At 34.5% G+C, this 17,216-nt stretch overlaps 1 protein-coding gene, 1 long non-coding RNA gene, 1 other non-coding gene and 2 pseudogenes across 3 annotated transcripts; 4 read left to right on the top strand and 1 right to left on the bottom strand.

Annotated features, from left to right (window-relative positions):
- The first annotated feature begins 12 nt into the window (after positions 1-12).
- On the top strand, positions 13-3,211 carry LOC121227346 (uncharacterized; annotated as a pseudogene).
- A 591-nt stretch (positions 3,212-3,802) lies between these two features.
- TRNAW-CCA (transfer RNA tryptophan (anticodon CCA)) lies at positions 3,803-3,874 on the bottom strand. The gene has a single exon. It is a non-coding gene; the product is annotated as a tRNA-Trp (tRNA).
- Positions 3,875-4,499: 625 nt separating this feature from the next.
- LOC121227344 (uncharacterized) lies at positions 4,500-5,298 on the top strand. Its single transcript, XR_005924959.1, has 4 exons — positions 4,500-4,572; positions 4,955-4,993; positions 5,096-5,149; positions 5,286-5,298. It is a non-coding gene; the product is annotated as an uncharacterized lncRNA (long non-coding RNA).
- Positions 5,299-10,761: 5,463 nt separating this feature from the next.
- Positions 10,762-13,108, top strand: LOC121227343 (F-box/kelch-repeat protein SKIP6-like; annotated as a pseudogene).
- A 721-nt stretch (positions 13,109-13,829) lies between these two features.
- LOC121227345 (developmentally-regulated G-protein 3-like) lies at positions 13,830-16,939 on the top strand. The gene is made up of 6 exons (XM_041110537.1): positions 13,830-14,044; positions 14,642-14,695; positions 14,850-15,023; positions 15,665-15,736; positions 16,229-16,288; positions 16,769-16,939. Exons 1-6 carry the CDS (start codon positions 14,003-14,005, stop codon positions 16,880-16,882), a joined length of 516 nt encoding a protein of 171 aa, XP_040966471.1. The 5' UTR covers positions 13,830-14,002; the 3' UTR covers positions 16,883-16,939.
- The last annotated feature ends 277 nt before the right edge of the window (positions 16,940-17,216 follow it).

Genomic DNA, 17,216 nt, shown 5'->3' with positions numbered 1-17,216 from the left:
GTTGTTAATTTCATTTTTAGTTCAATTGTAGCGGCGCTTTCCGTGGATGAAGAAATCTCGGTGCCGAATCGGGTTTTTTTCTCTTCAAAATTTCAAATCTTGAATGTTTATGTGCTTAATCTACTTTAGGGCGATAAACCCAAGAAAAATCCGTGCAAATGGCGAAACGTAGAGCCAAAAAACTGTTAAAGAAGTTCCAGCATCAGCTGAATGCGAAGTAGAAAGAAATGACAAAAGGAGCCAAAATGAGGAGAATATACCCGGATTAATCGATCAGGAAGGTATAATTTGCTCTTGAATCACGTTTTTTATAGCAGAAATATGTTTGAATTTATATTATATTTTGGGTATTTGTGCATTTTGCCATCCATTTTGTTGTAGACCACCTTTCGGGGATATAAATAAGTAATTAAACCGTGGAAACTGTTTTGAATTGGTATTATAGGTTGTTTATTTGTGTATTTATCATTGATTTTTTTTAGAGCACTTTTGGGGATATAAGTTTTAAGCGAATAAACTATGGAAACTGCTTTGAAATTGCACACATGTTTATGTCATTCAATTGTTTTGCTTTTTCTGTAACAGTTGAGCGGCAATGTGCTGCAATTAGGGCTGTTCGTGATGTAGAGATTGAACATATGCTGACTGCTTTGCGATTATTACGCTCATACTGCAACGAAGAGCAGCTTCAAACACCTGCATTGCAATTTTTTAATGACAATCTCCCAAATCTATCAATTGTAAGAAATGCAGAAAATGGACAGTTCGAAGTGCAATGGAAACACGAGGATGGCAACATCTCCATTCACGGTGCTGATGGAAGAGATGTACACGCTTCTCTTTTACATCGAATGTCCTTAGTTTATGCAAATTGCCCTTCCATTCCATCATTCAGTGGCTTTGAGTTGTCAACTGAAGCAGGTAGCTTTACAACTTACGCAATTTATGGTGCTTACATCAATTTTGATATTTCATATTGATTTTTCTGAAATGAGTTGCTTTATTGATGGCAGCCAGAAAGAGCCTTCTACGGGTTGACAGTCAACAAATCAAGGACTTTGTATGTTCTCTTTACCCTACATCAAAAACTCGGAAAATAGTAGAAAATAGCTTAGTTTGTTCTTTAAAGACTGAGAGCTATACAACATTTAAGGGGTGATTGGATGTTGCTGCATGTGTTATTAACTTGAAGAATGGAGGCTGCCTTTATTCTAGCGTATTATTATTTTCTATGTCATTTTGCATCTCTTTTTGTCCGAGACACAAATTTCAATCCTCTTACTGATCATGATCTAATTATAGACAAACAAAAATTGGGTTTCTTTGGGGTTTAATACATACCCTTTTTTGTGTACTGTTGCAATGTAGGCAATCAGTACATTAAAGCATGTTTGACCTGTCATCTATTCATTGATGTTACGTTATGGACCAAAGAGTTCTATAAAGTTTAAGTTTCTGTTTTGCAGGTTTTGGAGGGAACATCTGAGAGTCAGATGTTTGGAATGCATGATGGTCTTCAAACTCCTGGGGTTTGTACTTTTTGTTTCCCATGCTATTTCAACCTCTTTTGTTTGTAAACCAGGATTCCAACTTATCATTTTATTTGTGTGTGTTGGGGGGGGGAATTGCATCGGTAATGATAACTTGGTTTTCATCACTTTCTCCATTTTCGAACTGTTGAAGCTTCCCTGAAATGATTGTTGTTAACATTTTGCATGATTCGGAAGGGCTGAAGTTTCTTATGATGATTTTAAGTTTTACTTAATATCAAAATGATAGCTGGAAAAAGGAAAATGGTTCATTATGATGAAGAAGACCATTTGTAATTGGTAGGGAAAATTTAAACTGTGAAAGCTTGTTCCTAGTTGTATATGCTAGTTTTGCTGTTTAAGTCCTTTTGTGCCTGTTCCAACTATTGAGGATGAAGTGGCCCCCTTGTTTATATAACTTAGTCATTGGACTGAAGAAAATGGGGGAAGGCAAAAGCTTCTTCTTATGAAATGTTCAATCATTAGATACTATCATTGCAAAATTCAGTCAATGATCAATAGGGTGAAACCAGAAATTTATATTAGGGGTGTCAAAGTTGAATTATAAATTTTTGGGTGTCAAAGTGCAATTTTACTATTGTATTAACAAAACTAAAATGTTACTACATATCTAGACATTGGTATAAAGTATGATCCTCAAATTGTTTGGAAAACTAACTTCAAAAAATTTGAAAGTATCTGTGTCAAAAACATTTGTATCCAGCAATCACACCTGAGAATGAATAGCATAATCTTTTTGTCCACAAAAACCTTCAATTGAATGATTTATCTTATATTGCTATTATTTCAGGTGACCAGCCAAAGGTTATCAATTGGAATGACACCCAAAACAAAGAGGTTGCCTAAGCCTGGGGAGATTCTTCTTTCAGTCCATGGATCACCCCTTGGTGTCTACAAAGAGGAAAATATGGAAGCCATACATGGTATCATTTTAGTCATGTTTTCCCATTTTCTTTCTAATTTTCAAGGTCAATGCAGGTTTTGGCCCAGTGCCTCATGTCCCCCTTGTGGGGTTTGATCCTGCAGGACCAGGATTTAAAATTCTGGCACTGCTCTAAGTTTGAGGGGTTATCTCATTTCAAGTAAATAAAATTCAATAGTCTGCAGGAACTTGATTTTGTTTTCTGCTGATTAAATAGAACTGGTTTGAAACCTCTCAACTAAACCTATCCAAGGACTGGACTATCTTTACATGGCTGGCCTTGGACAAGGTATTACAAATTTGAGCTGGCCTAGCTCGGCACGAATCAAGCTGGCAGGCCATTCCTTCCCGGGCTTCTACAATCGAATCAATTTTGTTTTGCTTATTTGAACATAACGGTCAATGTTTTCATTTATGTGCAAGATGTTCTTGTATTGCATTCTCATTTCTGAAAATTCTGCTTGCAGAGTCTGAGGAGGGGTGATTGACTTTAAATCGATGCCACAATGGCCAGAAATTTCTGTATGCCCTGGAATCATCCTACGACTGGATTATTGTAATACACTGTGATATCTTGAAGATGGCCCTGCTTCTGAATTATAATTAGGATCTGTGTTGTTACTTCTCGAATTTGACTCAGTTGTTCGAGTCAAATTCTAGTATATTGATGCTTAACTCGAGGAACTCATTAGCTTAATCAAGCTTTTAATATTTAATATAATAATTTTATTTTTTCTGGTTAGTATTGAATATATATGTTTTCTAATTCAAACTTAAATTCAAATATGAATAATCAAGTTTTAAATCAAATATAATTATTAAACTTGTTCTTTTACTGATAACAAGTTTAATTTAGTTACTTTGCCGTATTAATTGTCATGTCAATAGCTTCGATGCATGTAAGTATAGTTTTTTTTTGAAAAGTTTTTCCATTGTATCTTAATTAAATATCCGAGTATGTGTATAAAAATACCAGTGCGGTTCAAGAAAAATAGAAAAATAAAGAATCTGAAAACCACAAATATTTTTGTCTGAAATTACATTAATATTTTAAATCTGCAAAAGATTCTTCGAAGGAAAAAAAAGCTGCTTAAGATTCTTAATTTAAGTTAAATGAAACAAACTGCACAACTGATGTCGGGTTGAAAGACGAGGTGCTTGGCTCCGGGTAGGCGTGCAAAATTGTACGGATTTTTAGGTAAATGGGGAAGAGAAGGTGGAGAGTTTTCTGTTTGGAGAAGGGACTTATTTTAAAAAAGGGAGAAATTTTAGGGCATTTTTATGAATATCGATAGTAAAATTAAAAAAGGAACCGCTTTGATCGGGATTTTGAACCCGACGTGAATCGAACACGCAACCTTCTGATCTGGAGTCAGACGCGCTACCATTGCGCCACGGATCCGCGTGATTGGTTTCGACATTTAATTACTTATTCCTAACATAGGAAACAATCAAAATCTACTTTCAAAATTTGTTTAATGTCTTTAAATTACATATCTAAGTTCAAATTTCATTGAAGAAAAATGTAAATTAAATGTTAAATATCAGATTTATTATTTTTTAAAAAATTGTATATATCAAGTCAGAGCAATTGCTAAAAAAAAAAGTCATGACGAAAAAGATTTTTTAAATCCAACTGTAATATAAAGTAATGTGAAAACTATTATTAAATTCAAATTGAAATATAATTTTTTTGGAACAGCCGGTTGAGCCGGCCACCAAAATTTCAAAAACAGAAAAGCGCCACAATAGTTGAGTTTTGTCTATCGTTTACTTGCATCTTTCAGAAAGAAAAAAAAGTATCGTTCAGTTGCCGCTATAGAATTTGAATACGGATCCATCGCCAATCTCCCTAAATAACACTCGCTCTCTCTCATTGACTCACCTGCTTTGCCTTTGTTTTCTTTTTCATTTTAATAATAAAAAATTCAAAATGAAGAAGGGAGCTAAGAGAAAAGCAGCCTCTCAGAAACAAGAAGAAAATGAAGAAAAGCTTCACAAAGAGTCAAAAGGAAAACCTTAACTTCTTCCAAAGCTAAGCGTGCTAAGACCTCCAAGCCTCAGTCCCAGCCTGAGTTCTTCGAAGATAAGCGTAACTTGGTAATATAATTTCTTCGTTTCATTTTATTTTCTTCCATGTTTTAAGTTTGTTGTTTGGTTTTTATTTTTTCTTTATGATCTGAGTTCGTGTTTACTAAAAGATCTTTATAGGTTTTTTAGGTTATGCGCTATTTTTTGAACTTAAATTTGAGATTTTAACTGTGGAGAACGCCGCGGTGAAGTTTAAATTTTAGTATATGAGCTTTCCGCATTCTTATGTGAAGATTAGTGCTAATGGATGCAAATATGGAGCTTAAATTCTATTTATGAGATAGTTAAATTTCTTTTTTTTTTTGGGGGGGGTGGGGTGGAAGTGAAGTCTTGGCTTTTTTTTTTTTTTTAAATTAAATTTTGATGAAAACTATCAATTTATTTTCTGCAGGAAGACTTATGGAAAGCTGCATTTCCTGTTGGAACTGAGGTTGGAATTTTGAATTTCGTGCGTTGAATATAATTTTTTGTTTGTCTTTTTAATGAATTTGAGTTCTATTGTTACATTTCTTTTTCTTTTGTTGTGTGGAAGTGGGATCAATTGGACTCAGTTTACCAATTCAACTGGAACTTTTCGAATCTAGAAGTGAGTTGCAGGAGTTTTTTTGGCTTGGCCTTTTCTCATTTTTAGTTGCTAGTTTGCTGCTTTTGTTTTCTCCCAAGTAATCCGAAATTTGGTTTAGAGCTGACTATACTTTTTTACTGTTCATTTTTCTGGTCAGGATGCATTTGAAGGGAGGAAAGCTATACGGGAAGAAAGTTTATCTCTTTGGTTGTACGGAGCGTAAGTAGCTCACAGCCCTGGCCCTTTTTTTTTTTTTGCACATTAATATAGACAAATTGCGGTTCGTGAGGGAGAAAATGGGGTTTTATGCCATCATCTGCAATACCTCTTTTATTGTTAATTATTTATTATCATGTTAAAAGGTAAGAAAGAGACCTTGTGTGTTAGTTCTTGATTTGAGCCACGTTCCCGTAAGTTTCTTTCTTGCATCATGTAGTTTCAATTTACTCTGATCTGTTCCTTTTTATGCTTGTTAATTTTAGTTATTTTTTATTTGTGTAGCTCAACTGGTTCCTTACAAGGGAGAAAATAAAGTCATCTGTATACCTGTGGTTGTGGCTGTAAGTTCTAACATTGTGTGAAGTGATTTTAATGCTTGTCATGCTAAACTGATTCAAAGCACGTTTCTTTCTTCTTCAACTTGTGATGAGTGGGTGGAGTTGTAATAAAATCTTATTCAGCCTTACCTCTGTGTGGTTTCGAAGTTATATATTCCATTGCTGCTCATTTTAACATTTGTGTTGCGGTTGTCAGCTTAGAATCTCTGAACTTGGGGCTTCCATCTGAATGTCTTATATTTTTCTTTTGATAGAAAGAGTTAGTGTGCTGTCACTTTTAATATGGAAAATTAGGAACATTCTTGAATGTTGGAGAGTTAAAATCTTCTCACTTCAGTTTTGTTTCTTTTATGATTTATAACTTTGCATCTTTGTTTTTTTGTTTAGTGGTCACTGCATTATTGGTTCATGATTATCTATTGTATTTCCTTATTTTCAACTAATTTGACTTTTGGCTTCTTTCAGTTGTTCTCTAATTCCCCCTCGTATTTAACGTTGTTATTAACTCGGGTGCAGGAGTAAGCTGAAGAGATTGTTTCATTCTATGAAACAAATTGAATTATGTCGATTGGGTTCCATAATATTCACTTGAGAAAAGGTTCCCAGTTTTGATCTTTTTCTTCTGATCAATTTTAAAGTTGTTTTAGCGGGAATTATTTAATTTTGTAATTCAATCATATTGGCCAAGTTTTGATAAATAAAGATAATTATCTATTTTCGTTTTATTAATTTTGATTTTGAAATTGTTTTTTGCCTAAATCCAAAAAGCACTAATGCCCGAAACTGATATTGCTATGAATGAGAGTTACATACAAAGCTTTACATTGTAAATGAGAAAAAAAAACTTGTTAATTTTTAGGATAGAGACATTGTCACTTGTTCTACTCGTTAAATAATTGGAACAACAAGATTATGTATTGTACCTACTGCTCATTCAATTTGATTTTATCTATTTTTCACTTGTTGATTGTTTTTTATTCCTCTACCAACGACAGCCAAGTAGTAGACTGATATTTAAATATTTATTTTAAGTTGCACCAAAAAGTATAATTTGCACCCTACCACTTCATCCTCTTTATTTTATTTGTTTTGAAATTGTCACTTGGGTCTTCCATTGTTCTTTTGGTCCTCTTTAATGATTTTGCCATATTAAGGTTAACTTGTATGTTTTGTACTGCTCGTGGGTTTAAGTGGGAATCCGGTTTTTTTTTGGTTGTCTGCACTCTGATAGCTTTGTTGTTGTGTCCTGCTTGACATACACAAATTAGATATGTGTTGTACTGAGAGACTTTGTCCTGCAATTGAAATACATATCACTGAACCTGTAGTGTCCACAGGTGATATCACATGGTGCCCTCCTTTCATTGTGCATTGAAATGGATCCTTATGTTTCTATTTAAAAGTCCATGTTGTTAGAACACTATGTAATGTTCGTGCCATGAGCATGTTGCCCATTTGATATGTACTTTGAACAAACATTAATTTCTGTCTTGCATGGACGTAAACATTTATTTCAGGGCACTTACTAACTTCAATGTCTTTCTCTATCATATTTCCCCCTGAATGTGGGGTGTTTTAAAACCGTGTTTGTGTGTTTCATGCATGGTGTATATTGGGTTAACTTTTTGGTATTTGAAATTCCTTCTGCAGGGTTGCTTTGAAACAAATGAAAATAGACCGACTCAAGAATATGAGTATTGTCTGCTTGTGAGTTCTCTAAATATCTCCGATGTTAAATTTGTGGATTATATATACTTCGCTTATCTGCTGCTTATCCCGATGACTTGTCAAGAGGAAATTCGAAGGAAAAGAACCTTATTTATTGCTCTGTTTGTTTGGAATGCCTCTATTCGACAGGATTTCTATCAGCCTTTGAAGGAAGACGAACTTGAACAAGCACTGAGGTTCAGATAATTTTCCAGCAGAACCAAAGCCGGTAAGGTTTTCATATTTTCTGAGAAACTAGCTATGATCGACACGTGACTTTCTTGACATTATTGGGTGGATTGAGTTGGTTTTAGAGTTGAGGTTATCATGCTTTGTAATTGACTGTTGCATTCAGGGTTTGTTGAGTCACTGTTTTAAGGGCTTATGGCTGAAAAAAGGGTTTTGCATGAATGAAGCAAAGAGTTAAAAAACAAGCCATGGACACATGCATATGTATTTATGTATTATCTATGATACTCCTAACAGTCAAACTTGGAGGCTTGAAGTTCAAACATTGCAGAGGTGGGTTTTCTGAAATGTAACATGCATCCGTATACTTGCAAACTTGAGCTATATAGTAGATGTTTAAAAAAGTTGACAAGGATCAGAACTAAGCATCGTTAGTTTATGGACATAATCTAGTTCTTATTTTTGAACTGTAACTGTCCTTCAATGAAAATATCTCCATAAAAGAAAAGCGTCTTGTTTGATTGGTCCTTGGCATCTTAAAGAATTATTTTGATTGGAGAGGTTTGGGTCTAGATTGTGTTGTGCCTTATTGTCCAGGCAGTGCTTGACTATACTGCGTGTATCCATTTTTATTGGGTAATCTGCCAATATTTCGTAAATTGATAATCCCGTTACGGTCTTGCAGGTTTTTGTGAATTTGATTGGAGATTTGGATGAGCTTGAAGTAAGACTTAACTCTTTCATCTCATTGTTATTGTCCAATTAGCATGATTTTTTTGTGTGATATGTTGAATAATGTGAACTGGATAGCTTTTGCGCTGTTCATTTGTTCTTATCTTCTACCAATTTGCAGGAGTTTACTGATAGCTGATCGGGAGGATGATTAGATAAGATCAAAAAAAATGCTTTTAGGTGGTTTCATTTGAAGATCAGCCCAATAAATTGCGTATTATGTATTTTCCAACTACTAGTTCACCCGAAGCTTGATCTTTGTAGGTTTGTCAGGAGAAGTTCGAGGGCGAGAGCTATCGGCAGTATTGTTGGCAACATTGCTTTTGACTTGTGAAAATATTTTTGTTAGGGACATGATTTGGATGTAGGCTAACTATTTGTCCCAATTCCATTGTTATAGGCAAGAGAAGCTCGCAAAAAGCACTCGAAAATGAGCCAGGAAATAAGCGCATTCGAGACATGAGATTTTACAATTACCCAGTTCAAACTCCGGATACTCCTGATGTATCAATGTAGTAGTTCTATGAAATACTGCCTACACATATTTTAACTCAGTCTCATCAGCACTAATTGTTTTTCATACATTTGTATAGTTTAGCGGTTTCTTAAGTTGTTTTTCCCCTTTTTTTGAGTTTCTTTATAATTACCAGGCTTGTTGCATGATGAATTAAGCATTTCTTACTTTCATGTCATTCTGAGATGCAATCTTCCAAGCATTGTCCAAATACATGGATTTTAAGTAAAATTGGTCAATTTCATGATTTAAATGTCATCAATGAAAAAGCAGAATAATTTATCTTTAGACACTTTCCCTATTAGTAATCATTTAGAAAATTAGAATAATGGTAGGATTGGTTATTTTTCTGAATTATTTTTCATTTATTTATTATTTTGGGTGGTTCTGCCTTGCAGGCTCCATTTATAAAACAGGTACTATGGGAAGGCTCATGAGATTCTGTAATGGAGCTTTTTGTCCAGGATCTGGTTCCAGTTGAGGGTTACTCTCTAAAGCCTGCTTCGGCTTACCGAGTATTAGTCTGCTTTTTCCCGGCGTTTAGTGATCATGGCACTGATGCCTCCATCAAACTCGGGTAATTTCAGATGAAAAACTCTAAATCCTAGACCTTGTGGCCTTTTAAAATTTTTTGAAGGATTCCTTCAAGCTTTAAGGCTAAAATCCCCTTTCCAACAGCATTAAGCATCCCTTTTCAGATTTACCTTATCCTTCTCAGCTCTCTTTTATTCCCACTTTATGTAACTAATAGTAGAGTAACATTAATGGCGATTCAATTCTTTAAAAATCAAGGAAAATGCCCAATGCATTCAATTCTCTTTGGATAACCAACCTGGGCAAGGAAAATGCACCATTAGCATATGGGATCGGCAGGATCTTTCGTTAATCTACTCCTGATCCAATATATCCAATTCACTCAAAAGTGTCTTGGTTTTTGGGTTTGGTGTTTTACTAATTCGGGTTAACTTGATCAAACTTGCTATTTATAAGTACAAAATTAATTTTTTATTTAAATATAGATCAAATAAATTAATCATGAATTATGCATATGACCATTTTTTAGAGCATCAATATTTCATACTAATATCAGTTTATAAACTTCAAAGCTAAAATATTTCAAGTAAATTTAATTAAAAAATGCATTAAAATTATGAGTTGTGATGTGTGGTTTATCTATTTATTAATTATGAAGTTGAGCTTTCAATTTGTATTTATGAGAATAGTGTATTTTCATGAGCAGTGTTTATTTTTTTAGAGATTATTCTATGATGAGGAATTAATTAATGCTATTGAGAGTTAATACTTTGATTTTGACCAAAAAGCAAAATCCATTAAAATTTTATTTTTTATTAAATGTTTTTGTAATAAAAAATAATTTTAAGTACAATATGGTATATATTAATATTTTTTTTTCTAAAATATAATACCAAACAATATGTTAATAAATAAAAAAGCAATTAGAATCATATAACACAAATTATTTATAGACTACTATTTGTGCGTGTTTGACATATTTTTCTAACATTTATATTTTTTATCATATATCACTTGTAAAAATTTACTTAACAAAAGTTAATAATTAACTAATAATGTTAATAATTAATTTTTATTAAATCAATCATAAAACTCAAAAAAAATTTATTACCATCATATTTAAACAAATTCACAATTAATATTAAAAATTTAACCCTACCTACTAAATATATATAATTGCTATAAAAAGTGTCAAAAGACATACTAAGAAAAAAAAAAGAAAAAAAAGACATACTAAGCCTTATTTATAACGTAAAAACTAAAATAATGGTTCATGAAGTGAGCAGAGTACACATAAAAAAGGCCGAGGCCCAATCTATAAGTGACAGTTAAAATGACTCACCGCTGTCTAACTAACTCTTCCTCTCCCAACAAATTCCCCAACTACCCATCCATCAACCATGTCCACCTCCACCAACACCGCCGCCGTCAAACCATCAACTCCACCGGAACCAACACAGCCACCACGGCTAATACCATCTCTCCAGACGACGTGGCTTTAAACATCATAGCCCGAGTCCCAAGACGCCACCACCCAACCCTTTCATTAGTCTCAAAATCTATGAAATCCCTTCTCTCTTCGCCTCTCCTTTACGCCGCCCGTTCCCTCCTCAGCTGCGCCGAGCACTTCCTCTACATCTCGCTCCGCCTCCACACCAGCCACTCATGCGCTTCTACACCTTACCAACCCCATAACCCATTAATCCAAAACTCGCTCTCCCCCTCCCTCTATCCCTTCCCTTCCTTAGTCGGCTCCGCCTTCGCCGCCATCACCACAAATCTACGTCCTCGGCGGCTCCATTAAAGACATCCTTCTCCACAAGTGTGGTCCCTTGACTGCCGGACCCACAAATGGGAACCAGCTCCGAACATGCATGTTTCCCGCGAGTTCGCCGCTGCCGGAGCCTTTGACGATAAATTTACGTCATCGGCGGTTGCGTGGTTGATAATTGGGCTAGATCGAAGAACTGGGCTGAAGTTTATGACCCAAAACGGGGAAATGGAACTCCGTTCCAAGTCCGATCCAAATCCGGGACAAATTGATGCATGCGAGCGCTGTTATTGATGGAAAAGTTTACGCTATGGCTGATAGAAACGGGGTTGCTACGAAGTGAAAAGCGGGAATTGGGAAACGGTGGACAGTGATTGGATAATGGGTGGCGGGGAGAGCTTGCGTGATCGTGGGTTTGTTTGCTATGATTATTTGGGATATAAGGGGTATGAGTGAGGAAGGGACTTGGAAGGAATTGAAAGGGTTGGAAAAAGGGTTGCCGAGGTTTCTATGCGGTGCTACGATGGCGAATTTGGGAGGGAAGTTGATGGTGGTCTGGGAATCAAGAATGAAGGTGGGAAGAAACGGAAATTCGATGCGCTGAGATTGAGGTGAAGACAAATGAAGCTGGGGAGTTATGGGGGAACATTGAGTGGTCTGATGTTGTTCTTTTGGTTCCCAGAGAAGCTTCCATTGTTCATTGCTTGGCAGTTGCTTTGTGAAACTCAATGGAAACGCTTGGCTGGTAAGTTTTTTGCTTTGAATCCTTCTAATTTCATACTCTATTGTTAACATCTTGAATTTTCATCTTTATGTGAAAAACAATGATCTTCACTTAGCTGTTAAGCCTTAACAGACTCCCATGTTAGACACAAATTGGGACATCAAGAACCTCCTTCAATTATTGATGATGATGCTATCATATAAAAAATTGTCTCTTACATTGGTCATTTTTAGCTGATTCTGTACGATGTATTATTGGCATACGATTGACATACATGTGGTAGTTAAAGAAAATTAAGTGTCGGAGCAACATAGCTTAAGGGCCTTAGGCTATTTTACAATTGCAGGTTTGATATTTTACCTCTCTTTTCTCAATCATTGTCTAACTTCCATGGAGAAGGTGGTAGAGGTCTCATGGATTAGTGTTTACCTTGTTACTGACTCGAGAAATAGGTATGTGTCCTACATGAGTATGCTCAATTTTTCATATATTCAGAGGAAGTACGTGTGAAGCACGAGTGTCTACATAGATCCCTCAATAAAATGAAGAGTTGGAATACTATAGGTGTTTACTGCTACTTAATCTCCTTGCTTATTCTTATGGAATCAGGATCTGATAAATAAATCAGGAAACAAACTTTTCATTTTCTATCACTAAAGCATGAAACTGTTAAGCAGAGCTGTTTATAGAATCTTTATGTGTGTGTATCGAACTTTGCTTGTATATTATCTAGCTCTTTTATCTGGACGTAACATTTAACTTATAAAAACTTGAAGCTATTTTCTTATGTCCTCGTAAATATTTTTCATGGTTGCAACTTTCTTAGTTCTTTTGTTGATGCTTTATATTGATGCTATCATCTTTACCAGGAGGAATGTGCCATGCCAGAAGCAGCAAAGCTTTGGATTGAGCCATCCCACTAATGCGATGTGCTATTAACTCCGTGGAAATGGCATTGCAATCTCATGGTCGAAGTGGTTCACTCTCTTCTAAGGTTACTTTGTTTAGAAAAGCTTATTTACATTTCGGAAATAACTGTTATAATCAATGTACTTATGTGGCCGTTTAAAATAAAGGAGTTTTATTAACTTCAGTACTGTCCACTGTGTGAGAGTGTCTGTAGCACAAGTAATGTAAGTGGTGATATCATTGTCATCATATGTTCTTTCCCAAATTATGATTTGGATATAATGTTAGAAATTTTAAGTTGTAAACGTTTGTTTATAGTTGAATTTATTGAAGTTGGAACTTATTTGTAAACATGTTTTTGGAGAGAGATTATCTTGTCCTGGGTTTCTAGAGTGTGTTTTTAGAGGTTGACCGATTGGTGGTGATTCAATTCATCTAATTAATTCACTCGATCAGTACAGAGAGAATATTTAGTACTTATCTATATTTTTTTTTGGGTGAATTAGAAGAGGAGGATAAAACCCAGAAACGCGATTAGTGCAATTCGAATCTAAACCACACTTAAGGCGATGAACACCCTAGTCATCAGGTCAACACACGGAATTCAATTGTTTTTTTTTTCTTGATATAGTTACAAGTACAAAATAGAATACAAATTGCTAAGTATCAATATAAATATATGTTCAACTGATATAATTCACAGCGGGACTTGAACTCAATCCTTATCAAATACATTGGATGATATTGTCTATTGTTAATTAGAGTAAATATACTACACTGGGCGATATTGTCTAATGTTAATTAGAGTAAATATACTACACTGGGCGATATTGTCTAATTGTTAATTAGAGTAAATATACCACTATTTCACAAATTATTTTAAATAAATTTAAAATGGCGTAAATTTTACAAAATTATTAAAAAATCAATAATATAAATACGATGTAAATATACGAATAATCAGCTTGAGAAAAAAATTGTTTAAAGGGAATTAGAGAAGGTGGCTGGGAGCCCAATTTACTCAGCAAGGAAAACCTGTAAATAGCCCAACCCAAAACAATAGCTGCTCACCCAGGTAGCTCCGAATCTAAAGCCCTGTTGTCCGATTAATTTCGTTTTCTCTAGTAGCTTCTTCTTCATCTTCTTCTCCTTCGCCTCCCCAAAGTATCCGAAACCAATCCCCAAACCGCCGCCGTCCGATTATTGTCATCTTAATTACTATTATTATTTTGTAACAATGGCCACTGTCATGCAAAAGATCAAAGACATCGAAGATGAGGTTTTCTTTCTTCCTTTGCTTCTTAATTTTTCCTCATTATTTTGATTTTAGTTCATAGGATAATCTCTCGATTCCACTATGCTGCTCTTAATTACCGGTAATACCAAATGTATCTTTTTTAATATGCTATTTGTGTACTTTTGCTTCTATTAGCCTAGTAGTTGTTGAATTTCTGAATATATTTTCGAGTAGTTCAAGGTAAAATTCCGTACTATTTAGTGTCCGGGGAAATATTAAGAATGCTTCCATTTTCTTATTTTATTTATTTATTTGAAATTTTATGACTTGAAGATAATATTTTAGGGTCAGATTTTGTAATTTAATTATATGTTTTTCGGGTTAATAAGATGGTAAACAAAACTGAATCCTTTTTGTTGTGCTTCGGATATTTATTTTTTACATGCATATTCATCTTAAAGATTTTTTAATGGGAATGAATTGCTGAATGAGAAAGATTTATTGTTTGCGTTTTCTAAAAGTTTCAAACCTTTATTTCCTGAAAGCCAGATGTGTCCTTGAAATATGATAAACTGCTAAAGTTCGATGCATTCCTGTGTAACTAAATATTGTCCTTTTTTTTATGATTTCTTTTTTCAGATGGCAAGGACTCAAAAGAACAAAGCAACAGCTCATCATCTGGGCTTGCTCAAGGTGAAAATTTGCTTTTAATTTTGTTCGGTTTTGTTTTGGTTCAGTTGTGGAATATGCCATTGCATTAAAGCTCCGTGATTTGCATTTTCTTTTTTGTTGGTCTTCATTTTCATCAGTTGAAATTATTTATGTGTTTATTGGTCATTTGGGTTAGGCCAAACTTGCAAAGCTACGAAGAGAACTCCTTACACCTTCATCAAAAGGAGGAGGTGGTGCAGGTGAAGGTTTTGATGTTACCAAAAGTGGAGATGCAAGAGTTGGTCTAGTAGGTTTCCCTTCTGTGGGGAAATCTACGCTTCTTAACAAGTTGACAGGAACATTTTCAGAGGTATGAATGACTTTTTTTATGTCATGATGGGGCTATGCCCACATATGCTTGTGTCTTCTGTTAGCAGAAGTTCTGTAGTTTGATTTTGTATTGAAAATCTGTTTTTATTGCCTTGCAAGACTTATGAAATTTGGTGCTATTCTTCTCTACCAAAACTACGTTGGCAAAACATTAAAGAATGGAATTTTCTGGAGGGGGAATAGGGTTAGTATAAAAGACAGAGAAATTATGTATGGTTGAAATTGTACCTTGAGCTTGAGTTACCAATGCCCATAAAATGTTAGGTGGATATATTTGTGGAGGTCCAATCCTTAAAGCATATGGAAGACCTATAAATAACTAAATATACCCATGTCAAGCACATATCTGTGTCCAACACTCACCTCTCTGATTCTGAATAGCATACCATTCCTTAGTTGACATTGCTAGTAAATTCCTTTGTCTGTTTGCTCTTGTTGGTATTTTTTCATGCTGTTTTAATTGACCGAGAAGAATGTTTAGCAATTTTTTTTCTTAATTCTTTTTTATTGTTGGGAATCAGAGGACAGGAGGGCTGAGTATAACATGTTCTCTTCGGAAGCTTTTGCTTGAATATAGTGCAGTTCTGAAGACTGATGAACTTGTGTTTTTGTGGTTTATAGGTTGCTTCCTATGAATTTACTACATTGACTTGTATCCCAGGTGTGATCATGTATAGAGGGGCTAAAATCCAGGTACTTCTTTATTTAACTAAGATTAATGTATTTTTTGCAGTTTTCCTGGTTGATTAAATTTTAGTCATGGTATTTGAATAATTGATGTTTCCCTTTTGTCTTGCATGCTATTTTACCCTTGAGAGTGATGTACAAAATGACACAAAGCAAGACGCAGTTCTTAGTTCTGTTTAGATATTCCATAAAGTTGAATTTGTCAGGATTTGCATAGGTTTAAGGTTCATATTCTGAAATACCTTTTAGTTTTAAGTTAATGTTTTTAAATCAGTGTCTCGTTATGCTTTAGTTTTCAAGTATTTGCTGTCATCTGATGCCTTAACTATCATGAGAGCTATGCTATTTGCATTGAATTTGTGGTAAATCATAATGCGGCACTGTAATAAGTCTCATATATTTTCCCTCTTACAACATCATGATGCTTGATGATTTGTTAGATAACCTTTTTCTTGAATATGAAAAACTCATTAATCCCTCTGTTTTTATGATTTGCAGTTGTTGGATCTTCCGGGTATTATCGAGGGTGCTAAAGATGGCAAGGGTAGAGGGAGACAGGTGAACACAATTAGTTTTGTCTGAGATAGATGATTTTATGCTATCATTGCTTATATGCTTAGCTTTAAAATTACTTTTGATTTACAACTTAGAATGGTAATTTTGCATTTCTATAGTTTAATGTTTATTTTTTTTAGTTTTATTCTCTTTTATTATTATTATTATTAGCGTTTCTATTGCTTGTATGACTAGCTATTAATTTATTTTGGTTTTGCAACTTAGAATGGTTCTTTTTTCATGTTAATTCTATGCCAGTGTCATTAAAGATTATGCACTTGAGCGGAGGGAATCTCATCGAGCTAATTTGTACATGTTATCATGAATGTCAGAGAGTAGTATGATTATATGTCAAATATTTTCTGGAAATTGTTGTGGCCCATAGCGTTATTGCTTTTTAGTTTAGATGCTGCTGATTTCTGATCTTCCATTTCATGCTTATCCATTGTTGCAAGTATTTTAAAGAAATGCTATTTTATCCAGGTTATCAGCACTGCCAGGACATGTAATTGTATATTAATCGTTCTTGATGCAATAAAACCAATAACTCACAAGCGTCTTATCGAGAAAGAGCTTGAAGGCTTTGGTATAAGGTAACATTCATACCTTTCTTTTGCCTCCTGGTGGTTTCACCTTGATAAATTTTCGGGCCTATTTTGCATTTGCTCGCTTTTATGAATTCTTTAGCCATTCATAACATATTGCTTGTCACCAAATTGCTATCAATGTGGATCTAAGGGTATCCTTTTTCTTCTTCTTTTTTTTTCTCATTTTTTATATTGTTTTTCTTTCTAAGCAAGTTTGGTTTTTTAGCCACTTACTGCCTATACATGTCCTTCAATGTGGAGATCATTGAGGAATAGGAAATTATAACAATGACACTTTAAAAAAGTATACATGCCTATAGAACTTTTATCTGGAGATCACAGAT

The sequence above is a fragment of the Gossypium hirsutum genome, unplaced genomic scaffold, assembly GCF_007990345.1.
Source record: "Gossypium hirsutum isolate 1008001.06 unplaced genomic scaffold, Gossypium_hirsutum_v2.1 scaffold_861, whole genome shotgun sequence".
Classification (NCBI taxonomy): Eukaryota; Viridiplantae; Streptophyta; class Magnoliopsida; order Malvales; family Malvaceae; genus Gossypium; species Gossypium hirsutum.
This window is presented reverse-complemented; position numbering and strand designations above follow the sequence as displayed.

What these genes read in the sequence shown, in the direction of transcription:
- LOC121227345 (XM_041110537.1), top strand. Translation starts at nt 14,003, where the DNA reads ATGGCCACTGTCATGCAAAAGATCAAAGACATCGAAGATGAG. An exon ending in ATCATCTGGGCTTGCTCAAG is followed by an intron (nt 14,696 to 14,849) that starts GTGAAAATTTGC and finishes CATTTGGGTTAG; the next exon opens with GCCAAACTTGCAAAGCTACG. An exon ending in ATAGAGGGGCTAAAATCCAG is followed by an intron (nt 15,737 to 16,228) that starts GTACTTCTTTAT and finishes TATGATTTGCAG; the next exon opens with TTGTTGGATCTTCCGGGTAT.